Source organism: Gigantopelta aegis, chromosome 2 (genome assembly GCF_016097555.1).
Source record: "Gigantopelta aegis isolate Gae_Host chromosome 2, Gae_host_genome, whole genome shotgun sequence".
NCBI lineage: Eukaryota > Metazoa > Mollusca > Gastropoda > Neomphalida > Peltospiridae > Gigantopelta > Gigantopelta aegis.
The window spans coordinates 4,154,551-4,174,526 of NC_054700.1; the positions used below are offsets into that span (position 1 = coordinate 4,154,551).

Consider the following 19,976-nt stretch of genomic DNA (forward strand, 5'->3'; position numbering starts at 1 on the left):
GAGGAAAGGAATGTTTGCTTGATGACATCTCAGTACATTTTAAACACCGGCTATTTTGCAGCTAACATATGGTTATTTTAACACTTGGTCTAGAGAGGAAAGGAAAGGAATGTCTGTATAACAATACATCAGCACTTTTTAAACAATAGCCATCTGGTGTCTAATATATATAAAGTTATTTGAAAACTTAAGCTGTATCCTAACCGGATGCATGCTTCACGAGCGATGCAAGCAATACAATAATATTTATATCCTAACCAGAGACGACTATAATGAGTCTCCATTTTGAAATTGAAGTTGAAGCTGCCAAGTAAAACTTGTTCAGTTGGTTAATACATATTTTTGATGCTTGTGTCCTGCAAGAAAAATAGGAACAATTCCCATGGGTATTGTGTGGTCATGCGTTTGATTAAATTTAGCTGTCTCACCATGTAATCAGAATATGGCGATTGAAATCAATGGTTTCTAAAAAAAATTGCTTGCATCATTCGCATCCGGTTAGGATACAGCTCAAGTCTTATTAGAATGAAATGTTTTATTTAACGACGCACTTAACACATTTTATTTATGGCTATATGGCGTCAAATATATGATTACAGACCACAGATACTGAGATGAAACCCGCTGTCGCCACTTCATGGACTACTCTTTTCGATTAGCAGAAAGGGTTCTTTTATATGCACCATCCCACAGACAGGGTAATACATACCACAGCCTTTGATATACCAGTCATGGTGCCCTGACTGGAATGAGAAATAGCCCAATGGGCCCACCGACGGGGATCGACCCCAGACCGACCACGCATAGAGCGAGCGCTCTACCACTGGGCTACGTCGCGCCCCAAGTCTTATTAGAGGTAAGTGAGATGTAGTGGGAAAAAAAGAATGAGATCTAAAGAAAATCAAAAATACTAACCGCTCCTTGGTAGATGTCGATGTGTCTGTCGGTGAATATGTTGAGCTGCTTGAATGGGTTCACGGAGACCAGGACGGGACCGATGTACGTCTGACAAACGTTAAGGCAAACAACCGGAGGAAAGGAAAGTCTGATGACACCCCAGCACATTGTCTAATTACAGGAAATGACATTATATATGCTTTTATTTCCAATAAAGGTTTTTTCAATTTAATAAAAATTATTGAAAATACTGGATTAAATTGCCTTTTTGGTTAAGAAGAAAAATAACCTGGGAATCCGGGAGAATTTTGCCCAACTACAGTCGTATAATGACATAATGAAAACGCTCACTAATGACGTCTGATAAATAAAAAATACCACTAGAGCACAATGATTTATTAATCATCAGCTACTGGATGTCAAACATTTGGTAATTCTGACATATACATGTAGTCTTAGAGGAAGCACACTACATGTTTCCATTACTAGCAAGGGATCTTCTATATATGCAACATCTTACAGAGAGCATAGCACATACCACAGCCTTTGATACACCAATTGTGGAGCACCGTCTGAAATGAGAAATAGCCCAATGGGAATCGAACCTAGACCAACCACGCATCAAGACTAGTGCTTTACCACTGGGCTACGTCCCATACCCACAACCAACAACAATGTCATCTTGGATTTGTTTTTCCAATAAAGTTTGGAACGTTTAGGATACGTAATTTGTAGGACTATATGTGATGCTTGTGTGAAAGCTGAAGTAGGAATAACACTTTTCACTCAATATTGGCTATACAACGTATACAGTGTCAGTGGAATTGATTTAAACTATACACGTAGCTCGTAGTTAATACATTCATTATAAAGTTAACCTTTAAGTAGCATTTGTTTTAGTTTTTAAACGCCACTAACATTTAACACAGACATTTTTTGTATTTTTGGACATTACAAACATGGATGATGATGAGATGAATGGTGAAGCCGCAGTATTTCCATTTTAGTACGGGATTACTTGACAGGGCCATGCTCCACGCTTGCTGTCAGTTGACTATATCTCAGTATCACCTGAGCCCAGGGTACACAGAACCTGCAGTGCATGCTGGATAATCACCCTATGTGGGGTCATACACTCGGGAGACACACCCATAAACGCACCCGTGAAGTGGGTGAAACTCAGTGTATGTGGCCTTACACCCACCCATTGAGCCTAGTAGTGCACTCACTCTGGGTTGGAGCTGGTACTGGCATGAAAAATCACCCATTGCCTCAGGTGGGATACGAACCCAGTACCTACCAGTGTCAAGTCCGATGGCATAACCTCTAAACCACCAAGGCTGATTTAAGTAGCTTGATGGTGCACTGCATGCCATTAGTTAATTAACAGATTTATACTCATTTTCGTGCTTACATTCAATCACGCTGTCCTAGGCACACACCTCAGTTATCTGTCCAGAACAGTCGGTTAGTGGTTAGTTGTCACTGGTTAGTGAGAGAGGAGTCTGTATAGTGGCCTTACAATCTACCCACCGAGTCACAATGGGTGGGAGCCAGTACCGGGCTGTGAACCCAGTACCTACCAGTGTTAAGTCTGATGGCTTAACCACTACACCACAGAATCCGGTATTAAGTTAATTACATTGTGGACATAATGGCACAATGTGGACCATTATTAGAATAACCTCACGAAAAGGTTTAATATTGATGTTTTTATTACACGTGATTGTTATTTTCAGTTGCTGGTGCGATTATGACAACTGTTATTGTAATGATTATTATTATTTTATCATTATTTTTATTGCTGTGGCTGTTATTGTGAAAGAACTTATTAAAAATATGTTAATATCATCATCATCATCATCATCATTATCATCATCTTCATCACCATCATCAATGTGGGGGCAAGATCGGTGAGGTGCTTGGGATATAGGATCAAATCCCCACAGTGGACCTTTTTCTCCCTCCCAAATGGTGCCCCACAATTGGTATATCAAAGGCTTTGGTATGTGCTGTCCTGTCATTGAAAAAGTGAATATTTAAAAGAACCTTTGCTACTAACTGATTTATGTTTTTAATAGTTTGCCTCCAACTATGTGTCACAATGACCAGAAGTTTGACATCCAATAGCCAATGATGAATAAATTAATGTGCTCGAGTGGTTTCGTTAAACAAAACAGTTTTAAGTTTTATTACAGATTTGGATTTGCTGCATGCCTTGTGAGTAATGAACCCTGCTGACTCATATCGGCTGACTGTGGTGAAACTCTGCTAACCCAGGAAGTTGTAGATGGACTGTGCAGATTGATAAACATGTCAGCTACACAATACAGTCACACTTGAGATCAGCTTGATCACTGGTAATACAGTAAACCAAACTTAGATTATTACTGTATGAGTGTCGGCTCAATCTCTGGCAACACAGTAAACCAAACTCAAATTATTACTGTATGTGTGTCGGCTCAATCACTAGCAACACAATAAACCAAACTCAAATTATTACTGTATGAGTGTCTGCTCAATTGCTGGCAACACAGTAAACCAAACTCAAATTATTACTGTACGAGTTTCGGCTCAATCACTGGCAACACAGTAAACCAAACTCAAATTATTACTGTATGTGTGTCGGTTCAATCGCTGGCAACACAATAAACCAAACTCAAATTATTACTGTATGAGTGTCGGTTCAATCGCTGGCAACACAGTAAACCAAACTCAAATTATTACTGTATGAGTGTCTGCTCAATTGCTGGCAACACAGTAAACCAAACTCAAATTATTACTGTACGAGTTTCGGCTCAATCACTGGCAACACAGTAAACCAAACTCAAATTATTACTGTATGAATTTCGGCTCAATCGCTGACAACATAGTAAAACAAACTAAAATATTATTACAGTAACTATAATTAAAGAGTTTTGCTTTAGTTAATTTACTAATACTTAAAATAAGATATATGTGTATATGCTGGGAATTATCTATGCATTCTGTGGGACCAAACATAGGCCCCTTCCCAAAAAAAAGTGGCACGGAGAATTCTCTAGTTGTCTGTTCTAATAAATTAATATCCCTGGCTACAAATGGATTTTTTTTTAAATTGACATCCAATAGCCGATGGATGGATGGATGGATGGATGGATGGATGGATGATGGGGATGGATGGATGGATGGATGGATGGACGTATGGATGGATGATGGGGATGGATGGATGGATGGATGGATGGACGTATGGATGGATGGATGGATGGATGGGGATGGATGGATGGATGGATAATCATCATGGATGGATGGATAGATGGATGGATGGATGGATGGATGGTTGGAAGAATGGATCAACAGACGGATGGACGGATGGATGAATAAATGGATGGATGGATGGGAGAATGGATCAACAGATGGATGGATGGATAGATGGATGGATGGATGGATGGATGGATGGATGGATGGATGGATGGATGGATGGATGGATGGATGGATGAATAAATGGATGGATGGATGGATGAATGGACCAATGACTTGATGAATCAATGTATGAACCTGCATGCCTAGAATCTAAGACGGATGGATGTGTGAATGGAATGGACGAATGAATGCATTGATAGAATAAAAAATAAGCAGGATGTTTAAAAAAAGACTATAATTACGTAATGTATAATATATAAACTGCTTCACTCACACAGAAATATTTTAAACCATTCAAATATTGTGGAAACAAGCGAAGACTTTGATAGACAAATATTAAGGGACTGAGAGGGGAGGGGGAAAAGCATTAAACTGACAGCAAAAAAAAAGTTTGTTTTGTTTAACGACACCACTAGAGCATATTGTTTTTAATTTATTAATCATCGGCTATTGGATGTCAAACATTTGGTAGTTTTGATAGTCTTAGAGAGAAAACCCGCTACATTTGTCCATTAGTAGCAACTTGCCAAGGGATCTTTTATATGCACTATTCCACATACAGGATGGCACATACCATGGTTTTTGACATACCAGGAGGGCGGGACGTAGCTCAGTGGGAAAAACGCTCGCTTGATGCGCGGTCGGTCTAGGACCGATCCCCGTCGGTGGGATGGTGCATATAAAAGATCCCTTGCTGCTAATGGAAAAATGTAGCTGGGTTTCATCTCTATGACCGTGTCGAAATGACCATATGTTTGACATCCAATAGCCGATGATTAATAAATCAATGTGCTCTAGTAGTGTCGTTAAACAAAACAAACTTCTTGATATACCAGTTGTGGTTCACTGGTTAAATTGACAGCAATACATTACTAAAACTGGGGGGGAGAGGGGGAGGAGGGGGTATGAAGACTAAAACCAAAGAGAAAACATATTTTGAAGGTTTTTTTCACCCTATGTTTTTTTTTGTATTTACAGAAGCCATATTCTTTTCGTAGCAGGACATATATACACATGTATTTGTCTTATTTGTTTTTGGTCAGCTATTTAAAACAAACCTAACAGCGGGCGATATTTTACTTCCTATTTCAATACCTGTAATAGAATACATTTGTACATCTTGAGCCACGAATCATTGTGAACATCCATGATTCCTACTGTTTTAGTTAGATTTAGTTTTTAAATAAAACCTTTATAAATGTAGCTTTTGACAGACGTGTTAAATTTTTTTACCAAAATTAGTTTTAATACAAAACAAATGCCTTGTACTTTCACTTTTTAAGTAAATAAAAAGCTACACATTTATAGGATTGAATATTTGTAAAAGTTTAGGGGGGGTAGGGTAATACACATGAATAAATGCAATACTTTAAAGAGATCGAGGACCAAAAAATACATTCATTTAATTGAATATTTGTACTACTTTAAGAGAAATAATAAAATAAAAAATAAAAATTGTTTTTAAAATAAAAAACATTCACAAGTCATGATTGAATATTTTCAACATTTCATGAGAAACATTTAAAAAAAGAAAAACAAACACAAACTCATATAACTGAATATTTGTAGCATTTGAATTTTCATATGACTGAATACTTGTAACATTTCAGAAAACCCCCCAAACAAAAACAACATTCATATGAGTGCATGAATACTTGTTTCACTTCAGGAGAAAACCCCAAAGAAACATACACATTCATATGATTGTATACAAGTGAAACCAATGTACATAAACAGGGTTTTTTCAGAATTGGGAGGCAGACTACATGCACTGATGTGTTACGGTTACGCTATTTTTAGAACATGCAACTATAAGCTTGAGCACGATTCTGACAGTTTGTACAAGTATTAAAGAAGACACTGATTCTTTTAATCGCACACATAGGAACATGTAGGGCAGCCTTGCACCTATTGAACAAAAACACTGTACACTCCTAACGTGAAGTCATACAGGAAACATCCTATATTTATGTATGACGGTACAGGCAAGTTCCCTAATTAAGTATACATTGTCATGTTGCTGTGACATTCTTAATATGTTGTTTCCTGTAACTCACCTCATCATTTTAATAGTGCTGGTTTGTAGACAATTTAAAACATTTTAATACAGTGAAACCTGTCTAAATTGGACCCTGAATAAACCAGAATTCTGACAATACTCAGTCCAGTTTCATGGTCCCTAATGTTCTAAATTGTAAAATGTGACCGTCTAAACATCAGATCCTGTCTAAATCGGATAAAAATTAGGTCCCCAGTGTGATTCGGTTGAGACAGGTTTCACTGTACTTCTTTTAGTTGGTCATAATGAAACAGGGAAAGAGGAAAGTAAGCAAGATATTACACCCAATAAGAAAATGTTTATACAGATCAGGGCCCTAATTCACAAAGGTCTCTTAGGCTCTGCTAGACAACAAAGCATCCTCTTTGCAAGTCTTTTAGCATTGCACTGCGAGATCGCAGTTGCAAGAGTTTAGTGAATTAGGCCCCAGATTACAGTTCTAAAATTATATCTTTTATAAGACTAGCCTAATTTTTATTCACACAAACAACCCTTGAAATTCAAATCATCATGTGACTGCAATTTAGTACAAATAATAACAAAGTCAATACCTGATAATGATAAAAATGCCATATCACAGGCCCGCAGGAACCGGGGGGGGAGGGGGGGGAGGGGGGAGGAGGGTGGTCGGGGTGACACAAGTCACCTACACGAGGACTGAAATGTATGTTTTTTGTCCTACTCTACATAACCGTTCCAGCCAGTGCACCACAAATAGTATAATCAAAGGTCATGGTATGTGCTATCCTGTCTGTGCGATGGTGTATATAAAAGATCCCTTGCTATTAATGGAAAAATATAGCGGGTTTCTTCTTTGACTATATGTCAAAAATTACCAAATGTTTGACATCCAAAAGCCTATGATTAATAAATCAGTGTGCTCTAGTGGGGTCATTAAACAAAAACAACTTTAACTCTTTTTACTCTATATAAACAAAGGTAACAAGAGTTACATGATACGCCCATCAGGAGTTTGATGGAAAACCACAGATATTAATGAATATGTTACGGGTATGATTCAAGTCTAACTATGACCTAGTAATTGTATGTGATACACCACCATCCCAAGTTGTTCCTACATGTGAGGTCTGAAGGTCCTGTATGCATCTGTGTGCAAAATATGGTCTGGACAATGATTTACTGTTATGTGCAGTAGACCATGAAAAGTAGGTCACAGTGACCTAGTAATAGTACATGACACATCACCATCCCAACTTGTTCCTACATGTGAGGTTTGAAGGTCCTGTATGCATCTGTGTGCAAAATATGGTCCGGACAATGATTTACTGTTATGTGCAGTAGACCATGAAAAGTAGGTCACAGTGACCTAGTAATAGTACATGACACATCACCATCCCAACTTGTTCCTACATGTGAGGTTTGAAGGTCCTGTATGCATCTGTGTGCAAAATATGGTCCGGACAATGATTTACTGTTATGTGCAGTAGACCATGAAAAGTAGGTCACAGTGACCTAGTAATAGTACATGACACATCACCATCCCAACTTGTTCCTACATGTGAGGTTTGAAGGTCCTGTATGCATCTGTGTGCAAAATATGGTCCGGACAATGATTTACTGTTATGTGCAGTAGACCATGAAAAGTAGGTCACAGTGACCTAGTAATAGTACATGACACATCACCATCCCAACTTGTTCCTACATGTGAGGTTTGAAGGTCCTGTATGCATCTGTATGCAAAATATGGTCCTGACAAGAAAAAGCTAACAGACGGACATACGGAAGGACAACGCCATACCATAATACGACTCACCAGAGATGGGCATATAAAAATGGCTTGTGATTCCCCACTCCTCTAGAGGTTGTGCCCCGCACACGGCCTGCCACAGATCAATTTAGCAATGGCTTTTTGCAGCAGCTCTTTATATTATCATTGCAAATTTCAATGTCATTGAGGCAGAAACATTTTAAAATTTGATCAGGGTTTAAACTGGAAATAAGACATTATTAACAATTTGGCAAACTTGCCATTTTGCTATGGCACCTCTATCACAACAAAGTATTTACTTTGTTATTAATTATATCTACAAAACTGATGTCACAACATGATCTGAAATTCAAGGGTTGAACCCTACATATCATACAGCTAGTCAACTTTGTAAAGGAAATTACAAGTAAATCAAGTAGAAATGTATATAAAGGACATGCTCTGTGTATCATTATCAAATATAAGATTTACTTTTATGAACAAATTATGCATAACTATTTTTTTTTTTTTTGTTATTCTCTCTCTGGGTTTTTTTCCCCTTTGATACTTGACTTGAGGCTATGGTTATGTTAATAAACTTCTCCCAGTGTTATTATAAACATTCTCAAAGATGCCACAATGACTGTGAAATATGTAGCCATATGTACAGGTAAAATATGAAACATTAGGGTATGGCTATGCAGTGTTTGTAATAACAGCCTGCAAAAACTTTTAAAAAGTGAAAAGCAGCTCATTTTTAGACCAGGCAATTGAAACAGAAATTCACCTGCTATCTTCACCCCTCCAACCCCACACACCAAAAAAGTATGGGTTATTTTTTAAGAGATGATTATGTATGATTATCTCATCCGCTACTAAGCACATATCACAGCCTTTGATATACCAGTTGTGGTACACTGGCTGGAACCAGAGATTGCCCAATGAGCCCACTGACTGGGATCAATCCTAGACAATCAATCCATGTATCAGGCAGGCACTTTATAACTCAGCTACACCTATTTTTTGTCCAGTAAGACACATTCCCAAACCCTCCCCGTATACCATGCTGTGACTGTCCTATTTCCAGTAGGCCATAGTTTTTGTTTATCAGGACATGTATTTTTTGTGCAGTAACACACATTCCCAAACCCTCCCCTTATACCATGCTGTGACTGTCCTATTTCCAGTAACACACATTCCCAAACCCTCCCCTTATACCATGCTGTCACTGTCCTATTTCCAGTAACACACATACCCAAACCCTCCCCTTATACCATGCTGTCACTGTCCTATTTCCAGTAACACACATTCCCAAACCCTCCCCTTATACCATGCTGTCACTGTCCTATTTCCAGTAACACACATTCCCAAACCCTCCCCTTATACCATGCTTTCACTGTCCTATTTCCAGTAACACACATTCCCAAACCCTCCCCTTATACCATGCTGTGACTCTCCTATTTCCAGTAGGCCATAGTTTTTTGTTTATCAGGACATGTATATTTCTGTTGGCCTGCTATTTTCAAAGGTATACAGCATACTATATTTTACTTCCTATTTCGAGCCCTGCCGTGGTGCAAGTATTATTAAACGCTATTAGTACAACATATGTCACCTGTTTAACTGGTCGACCAAACATACATTTCACTGCTAAATGGCCAATACAATACTGAAACGAGTGTGTTGCCTAGGGACATTGATTTTAAATTAAATATAGACCTATTAATACACAGGTACAGTACGTATATATATATATGTTTACTTGTAGGGATATTACTGACCACATACATTATGTTACGGTGTCTTTCCTGTCAAACTTATTACACTGTACATGTTGGCACACATTTTACTGTGTAAACAAAGTTCTGTTTACTTACTTCCTTCCTATGTTTAATACCACATATTACTGTAATATATATTTTCAATTATTTATGATGGATGGATGGACAGATGGCTGAATAAGTGAGTGAATGAGTGAATGAGTGAATGAATGAATGAATTAATTATTTGAATAAGTGGATTGTAGTGAATAAATGAATTTATGTCATAATGAATGGATGGATGGATGGATGGATGGATGGATGGATGGATGGATGGATGGATGGATGAACTTAATAACAGAACCTACTTATGATACTGTAAATTGAAATAATACTAGTACACAAGTGAGTGGATGGATGGATGGATGGATGGATGGATGCATACATGGATGCATACATGGATGCATGGATGGATGGACATAAAAGAAGTTACATATGGATATTGAAATAATACTAGTATACAAAGTGGATGGATGGATGGATGGATGGATGGATGGATGGATGGATGGATGGATGGATGGATGGATGAACTTAATAACAGAACCTACGTATGGTACTGTAAATTGAAATAATACTAGGACACAAGAGGATGGATGGATGGATGGATGGATGCATATATGGATGCATGGATGGATGAATGGATGTATGGATGGACGGACGGACATAAAAAAGAAGTTACGGTACATATAGATATTGAAATAATATTAGTACACAAAGTGGATGGATGGATGGATGGATGGATGGATGGATGGATGAACTTAATAACAGAACCTACGTATGGTACTGTAAATTGAAATAATACTAGGACACAAGAGGATGGATGGATGGATGGATGGATGCATATATGGATGCATGGATGGATGAATGGATGTATGGATGGACGGACGGACATAAAAAAGAAGTTACGGTACATATAGATATTGAAATAATATTAGTACACAAAGTGGATGGATGGATGGATGGATGGATGGATGGATGGATGAACTTAATAACAGAACATACGTATGGTACTGTAAATTGAAATAATACTAGTACACAAGTGAGTGGATTGATAGATGGATGGATGGATGGATGCATACATGGATGCATATATGGATGCATGGATGGATGAATGGATGCATGGATGGATGGACATAAAAAAGAAGTTACATATGGATATTGAAATAATACTAGTACACAAAATGGATGGATGGATGGATGGATGGATGGATGCATACATGGATGCATATATGGATGCATGGATGGATGGATGGATGAATGGATGCATGGATGGATGGACATAAAAAAGAAATTACATATGGATATTGAAATAATATTAGTACACAAAGTGGATAGATGGATGGATGGATGGATGGATGGAATCACGGACAAATGAACCAATGGATGAACAGAGGGATGATTGAATAAATGGAGGTTGGCCAGGGACGGTTTATAGAAAGGATGGTTGGATGGTGGTTTGTGATTAACAGCAGAGGTAAACAAACCCTGCTGTATATTACTGTTCAACAATCACTCAGTTATGAACAATATTTTGCGTCCTGCTTAATACACATAGATATACAAAGGATACATAAATGCAGTCTTCCATGAAGCGTTTCTTGAGATTCTCCACAATGGATCCTTCGGAGATTTTCTGCAGCAAGACCATGTCATCGACACCGCTGGTCTTAACATTGTGGCTCTGCCAGTGGTAGGCCTGGAAACAAAATGTTTAACATTGTCACTCTGTCAGTGGTAGGCCTGAAAACAGGATATTTAACATTGTGGCTCTGCCAGTCATAGGCCTGAAAACAGGATATTTAACACTATCACTGTCGTAGGCCTGAAAACAGGATATTTAACACTGTCACTGTGGTAGGCCTGAAAACAGGATATTTAACACTGTCACAGTGGTAGGTCTGAAAACAGGATATTAAAAATTGTCATTGTGGTAGGCCTAAAAACAGGATATTTAACACTGTCATTGTGGTAGGCCTGAAAACAGGATATTTAACATTGTCATTGTGGTAGGCCTTAAAACAGGATGTTTAACATTGTCATTGTGGTAGGCTTGAAAACAGAATGTTTAACATTGTCACAGTGGTAGGCCTGAAAACAGGATATTTAACACTGTCCCTGTGATAGGCCTGAAAATAGGATATTTAACATTGTCACTGTGGTAGGCCTGAAAACAGGATATTTAACATTGTTACTGTGGTAGGCCTGAAAACAGGATATTTAACATTGTCACAGTGGTAGGCCTGGAAACAATGTTTAACAGTGTCACTGTGGTAGGCCTGAAAACAGAATGTTTAACATTGTCACAGTGGTAGGCCTGGAAACAAAATGTTTAACATTGTCACAGTGGTAGGCCTGGAAACAAAATGTTTAACATTGTCACTGCGGTAGGCCTGAAAACTAAATATTTAACATTGTCACTCTGTCAGTGGTAGGACTGAAAACAGGATATTTAACATTGTCACAGTGGTAGGCCTGAAAACAGGATATTTAACATTGTCACTGTGGTAGGCCTGAAAACTAAATATTTAACATTGTCACTCTGTCAGTGGTAGGACTGAAAACAGGATATTTAACATTGTCACAGTGGTAGGCCTTAAAACAGGATGTTTAACATTGTCATTGTGGTAGGCTTGAAAACAGAATGATTAACATTGTCACAGTGGTAGGCCTGAAAACAGGATATTTAACACTGTCCCTGTGGTAGGCCTGAAAACAGGATATTTAACATTGTCACTGTGGTAGGCCTGAAAACAGGATATTTAACATTGTCACTGTGGTAGGCCTGAAAACAGGATATTTAACATTGTCACAGTGGTAGGCCTGGAAACAGAATATTTAACAGTGTCACTGTGGTAGGCCTGAAAACAGAATGTTTAACATTGTCACAGTGGTAGGCCTGGAAACAAAATGTTTAACATTTCACAGTGGTAGGCCTGGAAACAAAATGTTTAACATTGTCACTGTGGTAGGCCTGAAAACCAAATATTTAACATTGTCACTCTGTCAGTGGTAGGACTGAAAACAGGATATTTAACATTGTCACAGTGGTAGGCCTGAAAACAAAATGTTTAACATTGTCACTGTGGTAGACATGAAAACTAAATATTTAACATTGTCACCCTGCCAGTGGTAGGCCTGAAAAAATAATATTTAACATTGTCAGTTTACCAGTGGTAGGCTTGAAACAGAATATTTAACATTATCAGTTTGTCAGTGGTAGGCCTGAAACAGAATATTTATGGTCTAACATTCATACAGTACATGAACAGTCACAGAAAAACATGTTTGTTTAACCAAAAATGTTACATTATTATTAACCATTATGTTTCAAATTAATTATAAGGATTGTCTGTTATTTCTAGAGTGGATGATTTACCATTTCAGATTCTGGTAAATTCCTTCTTGTTTTTACCATTTGTGTACGGTATACGGTATACAAATTTACTATAATGGGTTTCTAAACTATGTTGTCAGATGGATCAAATGATTCAGTTGTTTACCAAAAGACCAAAGAGTGAAAAAAACAAATGAAAAAAACAAACATAAAAATTGTGTAATCTATGCTAAAATCAAATTTTTATGTTAAAATCAAACTTTTATATCTTTAAATGTAAAGTGCTCGTCTGATGCATGGTCAGTCTGGGATAGATCCCCGTTGGTGGGCCCATTCGGCTATTTCTCATTCTAGCCAGTGCACCACGACTGGTATATCAAAAGCCGTGGTATGTGCTGTCCTACCTGTGGAATAGTGCACATAAAAGATCCCTTGCTACTAATAGAAAAATGTAGTGGGTTTCCTCTCTAAGACTATATGTAAAAATTATCAAATGTTTGACATCCAAAAGCCGATGATTAATAAATTAATGTGCTCTAGTGGTATCGTTAAACAAAACAAACTCTTCTTATATCTTTAAATATCAAATCAAGTTAAGATCATTTTACTATATTTTCTTAAAGGGACATATCCTACTTTTTAAACGCTAAGGCATATGTTCGACTGTTATAGCCGTTTTTGATAAATGAAATCATACTTTATTTAGATTTAATGGTTTAGATTATCAATTTCTGTACATTTGAAGTGTTTTCGGTCATCCTGGTGTTTTTAATATCACAAAATGCATTCCTCATATTTTTAAAAATGCACGTGTGTCTGAGAAATAAGAGTTATGGAGTTGAGTTTTAGTCCACACACACATACACACACACACACATCCCCATTCTGTGGCTCCTGATCAGTTACTGAATTTTGTGATACTGTTAGTTTTCGTGATTGTGGAAAATCATCCCCTCTATATTTCGATTAAATTCATCGGGGTATATATGGACAAAACTAAAAAAACATCCACAAAGTTATGTGTGAACAGTTTGCCCTGTTGGACAAATGACAAACAACTGAGTAGAAAACAGCAGATCTGATTAACTTTGGAATTCACAGATTACAATAAACTTGCATGTTGGTAACTAGTTACATGTTGGCTACAGGAAGCAACCCAACACCCTTATCTGAAACCAGCAGACTGTGTTTTAAATAGTGGTGTACAGTTTCTTCTTGCTCCATTGGTATTGATCACAAACACTATAGTACAGTGAAACCTCTTTAGACTGGACACCCATGGGAACAAGTAAAATGTCTGGTTTTATAAGGGGTATCCAGTTTGGAGAGGTTCTGTTCTGTACTGATATTTAAAAAAGGAACTGTGGAAGGGTTTCACTGTACAATGTTATGACTGAACTCTTAAAATAATCAAAATAAAGGTTTGTGGCATCTGATTTCGGAAAAGTCTATATACTTTACCAACAGTACTTAATTTGAAAACATATGGTTGTTGAAATTGTCGGTCTTCAAAACTACCTTTTAATTTTAATTAAAGTTTATTTTGTTTAAAGACACCACTAGGACACATTGATTTATTAATCATAGGCTAATGGATGTCAAATATAATATTTTATAACAGTCTTAGAAAGGAAACCTGTTACATTTTACCATTTGTATCAAGGGATCTTTTATATGCACATCCTGCAGACAGGATAGCACATACCATGGCATTTGATAAACCAGCTGTGGTGCACTGGCTGGAACGACAAACAGCCCATATGGGCCCACCAACGGGGATCAATCCTAGACCGACTGCACATCAGGTGAGTGCTCTACCACTGCACTACGTCCCACCATAGACTACCTTACATAAACGGGGAACAGTTTGAGGATTTTTGAGCTGTCTTTCTTCTTCTGTTATGGGTTTCCTTTCCATTCAATACAGAGGTTGGGGAAGTGGTGAGACAGAGCCACATGTAGCCCCACCCACTCAACTCCATGTGGCCCCACCCACTTAACTCCATGTAGCCTACCCACTCAACTCCCATATGGGCCCACCCACTCAACTCCATGTGGCCCCACCCACTCAATTCCATGTGGGCCCACCCACTCAACTCCATGTGGCCCACCCACTCAACTCCATGTGGCCCCATCCACTCAACTCCATGTGGCCCCACCCACTCAACTCCATGTGGGCTCACCCACTCAACTCCCATATGGGCCCACCCACTCAACTCCATGTGGCCCCACCCACTCAATTCCATGTGGGCCCACCCACTCAACTCCATGTGGCCCCACCCACTCAACTCTGATAACCCAGCTATGATCAATGTTGACAGATTTTATAACAATGAAAAGAAAATTGTAAAGACTGTTTAAAAATACATTTTTAACTAATGAATGGCTATATGCTAACACACATGGTTATTTCGACACTTGCTCGAGAGAAATAAACCTGCTGCTACCACATATAGTACCATAGTCATTTCGTACTATAGTCGTTTTGTACCATAGTGCTTTGGTCATTTCGTACCACAGTCATTTCGTACCATAGCCATTTCGTACCTACTTTTTACCATCTCGTACCATAACGTTTGGTAATTTCGTACAATAGTCATTTCGTACTCGATATCTTATTTGTGTCATGGTATGCCACTTCTTATTTTTGATAAATAAACGTTGACGTGTAAACATACCTTGTAAAGTGAGCAAAGGTTTAAATAAGAGAAGTAAATTAACTATGAAATGTGTTTCAGTGGTCATTAACCTATTGAATTCACTTTTCTGAACATATGTATATTGCCACATATGTATATTGCTAATAAATGATTGAGGTACAAAATGACTATGGTACAAAATGACTATGGTACGAACTGACTGGTTACCTTCCAACACATAAGGCTCATATTTTAGTTTGCTCTCCCTTTAACAAAACAATTGGTCTAGTTACCTTCATCCCTGTCAAACTAGTTCTGAGTTCCACATTAATTGACCACCCAACAGACAACACCATCTATATGTTGGTATGTTTTACATTTTATAATTTTCAGTAAAATATCATGTTTAAGTTTAAAAAGATGAAATAATAGTTTTTTTAAAGTACCATTTGTCAAATATATCATATCAGAAAATTATTGGTAGATATGCAAGTGTGTGCAGGGTTGGTCAAACCCCAGTCTACTCATGCAAATGTTCTTGTTTTTCAATATATTTCCTGCGGACCATGACTGGATCCCCTATAAACTTCACTCCAACAGTCTATACCCCCCCCCCCATCCCACCCCTCCTAAAATTCCAGCACGTGCCTGCTGTTATAATCAAGGACATAGTGTGATCTGGACCTGGGGGGGGGGGGGGGGTCGAATATGAACAAAGTGGACCCCTTTTCTATTTTGTTTTTTTAATCACCAGAAACTCCATATGTATAAACCTGTATGTTTTAGTTCTGAAAGCGGACCATTTGCTTGATATTTATTATATATAAAAAGGCTGTGAATTTAGCAGGGTTCTGTGTTTTCGCGAAACCCAGATTTGGAATCAGAAGGGAAAGAAGTGTCTGTCCTTGATCTTAGTAACAATTACTTACAATAATAATAATTTAACTAATTTTGTATTATATTCAGCAATGAATCTGATCTAAATCTTGCAACTTATAACTCGTACTAATTAACCTATAAGTAGGTGTGCAACCTGCCAAACTACGTTTATTTCCATTATCCTTTAATTTATACACACCTGTTCAGTGACCAAATAAGGTTTTATTCGTAACACCTGTCAATTTTATAAACGACTTTAAAACTTACCATGATGGTGCTTCTGGTTAGGCCTACTCCGTTTAACGTAGAATATCCGGACTAATGCATATCAAAGTTGAATTTGTTTATCACTGCTAACCGATAACTTAATAAAAACTTTTATAACATAATCAAACTTCGGACACTTTTCTTTTTCTAAACGCGGAAGTGTAACCTTTTTCCGTTCTTGCGCGACATGTATCCGGTGTCATAGTTCGGCAACACTCGGTTAATTTCGTCCGATATGTTCATATGCGATTGAAAGGACTGACTTCACATCGTCTTGTGTTTTAGGCCTTAAGGAAGGAAATGTTTTATTTAACTACGGACTCAACACATTTCATTTACGGTTATATGGCGTCAGACATATGGTTGTGGACCACACAGATGTAGATCTATAGGCCTACTACTAGAGAGAGAGGAAACCCGCTGTCGCCACTTCATGGGCTACTCTTTTCAATTAGCAGCAAGGGATCTTTTATATGCACCATCTCATAAGACAGGATAGCACATACCACGGTCTTTGATGTACCAGTCGTGGTGTACTGGCTGGAGCGAGAAATAGCGCAATTGGGCCCACTGACGGGGATCGATCCCAAACCGACCGCGCATCAAGCTGTACCACTGGGCTACGCCTCGCCCCCATATATGCGATTTGAACGACTGACTTCACATATCGTCTTGTGTTTTAGGCCGTTGTGAACATTATAATTATATATGCCATATTGGGGAAGGTCACGCATATTTGTTGGGTTATGTAGCACGAGAGCTAATTGTGGAAGTTTAGTGGACATTGCATTCGCTAGCTGCAAACGCAAGTAGGCTATAATTCAAGTTTGCAATTTATATGGAATCGCGACTGATAACTTTTGGAAAATTCTAGGTGTGCTAGGTGTCAAGTGAACAGTACATGCTGGTACATATTTTACTATTCTTTCTGTTTAATATTCTGACAATATTCTCCGAAAGTAGATATCTTTGAAGATGTTTCAAGCGGGAACACCCCTGCAGCATCTATTACAAGAGGGGGACACCCTCACACACCCACCCTCTCCGCCGACCCAATGTCAAATTCCATACGACACCTCTGTAACTTGTAGTAAATTTTATAGTATAAAAAAGGCATTCCCTGTGGGATGGACTAGGCTATAGCTCTCTTACCGCCGGAGTACTCTGATTAGGAAAAAAGAAAAATGTTTTATTTAACGACGCACTCAACACATTTTATTTACGGTTATATGGCATCAGACATATGGTTAAGGACCACACAGATTTTGAGAGGAAACCCGCTGTCGCCACTACATGGGCTACTCTTTCCGATTAGCAGCAAGGGATCTTTTATTTCAACTTCCCACAGGCAGGATAGCACAAACCATGGCCTTTGTTGAACCAGTTATGGATCACTGGTCGGTGCATGTGGTTTACACCTACCCATTGAGCCTTGCGGAGCACTCACTCAGGGTTTGGAGTCGGTATCTGGATTAAAAATCCCATGCCTCGACTGGGATCCGAACCCAGTACCTACCAGCCTGTAGACCGATGGCCTAACCACGACGCCATCAAGGCTGGTACTCGGATTAGGGGTTATGTATTATATGTAGTAAAACCCAATAACAATATATGTATCTACTTCTGATTTGGATTACCCCCACCCCATTTCTTACGGGCATGTTCTTTCTTTCTTATGTTCCTTTATTTGTTTATTTTTATATTAATTTGGCAGGGAAAACATTAATGCAATGACCGGGATCCATGGGACCAAGCCCCCATCCCACCCCCAAACAAATCACACCTCTTCCCCCAACCAATCAATACTTGTACAGTATGGGTGTTTCCACACATACCCCATCCTCCCAATATAAAATCCTGGTTACACCAATGTGAATGAGTAACAAAATAAGCATACATGCCATACACAAAAAGTCCAATATGCCCCCACCATGTCACTTTTTTTTCTTGTAACACTCTTACAGAATCCTTGCCCTAGCACTGAACATGAATGCCAAGTCATGCCATTGTCTTGCATTTAGAACCCGGTTGATGCGTTCAGTATTATGACGGACGGACAGCCAGATTAAAAAGATAAACTAGCACTTGATCATATAATTATTGTGTAACTTGTATTGCTGATTAGTTATGTCTGAAATTAATGCTCTATATTGTCTCACATGTACAGCATGTACGGGTACTCGAGTCCTGTGAACGGACTAGCCTTGCTGGACTTGGCCCGTGCCCGAGTACTCATGGAGACCCTACACGGGCGGGGCGAGACGTAGCCCAGTGGTAAAGCGTTCGCTTGATGTGCGGTCGGTCTAGGATTGATCCCCGTTGGTAGACCCATTCGGCTATTTCTCGTTTCAACCAGTGCTCCACAAGTGGTGTAACAAAGGCCGTGTCTGTGAGATGGTGCATATAAAAGATCCCTTGCTGCTAATCGAAAAAGAGTAGCCCATGAAGTGGCGACAGCAGGTTTCCTCCCTCAGTATCGGTGTGGTCCTTAGCCATATAACCGTAAAATAAATGTGTTGAGTGCGTCGTTAAATAAAACATTTCCTTCCTTCCCTACACGGGCATACATACCAGTACACATACAAACATGTACACAGTGCAGAATCTAGCTGTTGGTAGAGCTGTTGTTTGCTTTCACCCTACGATCAACCCCCTCCCCCCCCCCACACACACACACAATGAGCCTATTCTCTGGGTTAATTCCCACTCCAACCAAACCATACGACTTTCAAATGGTTGGTTTCCTCCAAGTCCACATGTCAAAATTTAATAACCACTGGTTAATAAATCAATGTTCACTCTAGTAGTATTGTTACACATAACAAACTTTTTTCAAGAAATGCCTACACAATTTATTTATATGTTATTGGCAGGTATTCGGAGGAAATCTGCTAGATTTCCCCCATCAGCAGTAAGGGATCTTTTAAATGCATTTTCCCCCACATACTGGACAGTACATACCATGGCCGTT

At 38.6% G+C, this 19,976-nt stretch overlaps 1 protein-coding gene across 1 annotated transcript in view; it reads right to left on the bottom strand.

The window, feature by feature from the left end:
* LOC121380058 (unconventional myosin-Ie-like) overlaps positions 1–17,170 on the bottom strand; it is a 57,025-nt gene extending 39,855 nt beyond the window's left edge. Inside the window, exons 1-3 of the mRNA XM_041508800.1 lie at positions 17,006–17,170; positions 11,457–11,582; positions 916–1,005 (exon numbers count right to left, since the gene is read on the bottom strand). Of these exons, the coding sequence (XP_041364734.1) occupies positions 916–1,005; positions 11,457–11,582; positions 17,006–17,008 (219 nt within the window). The 5' untranslated portion in view covers positions 17,009–17,170. The remainder of the gene's footprint in view (positions 1–915; positions 1,006–11,456; positions 11,583–17,005) is intronic.
* Positions 17,171–19,976: the final 2,806 nt, after the last annotated feature.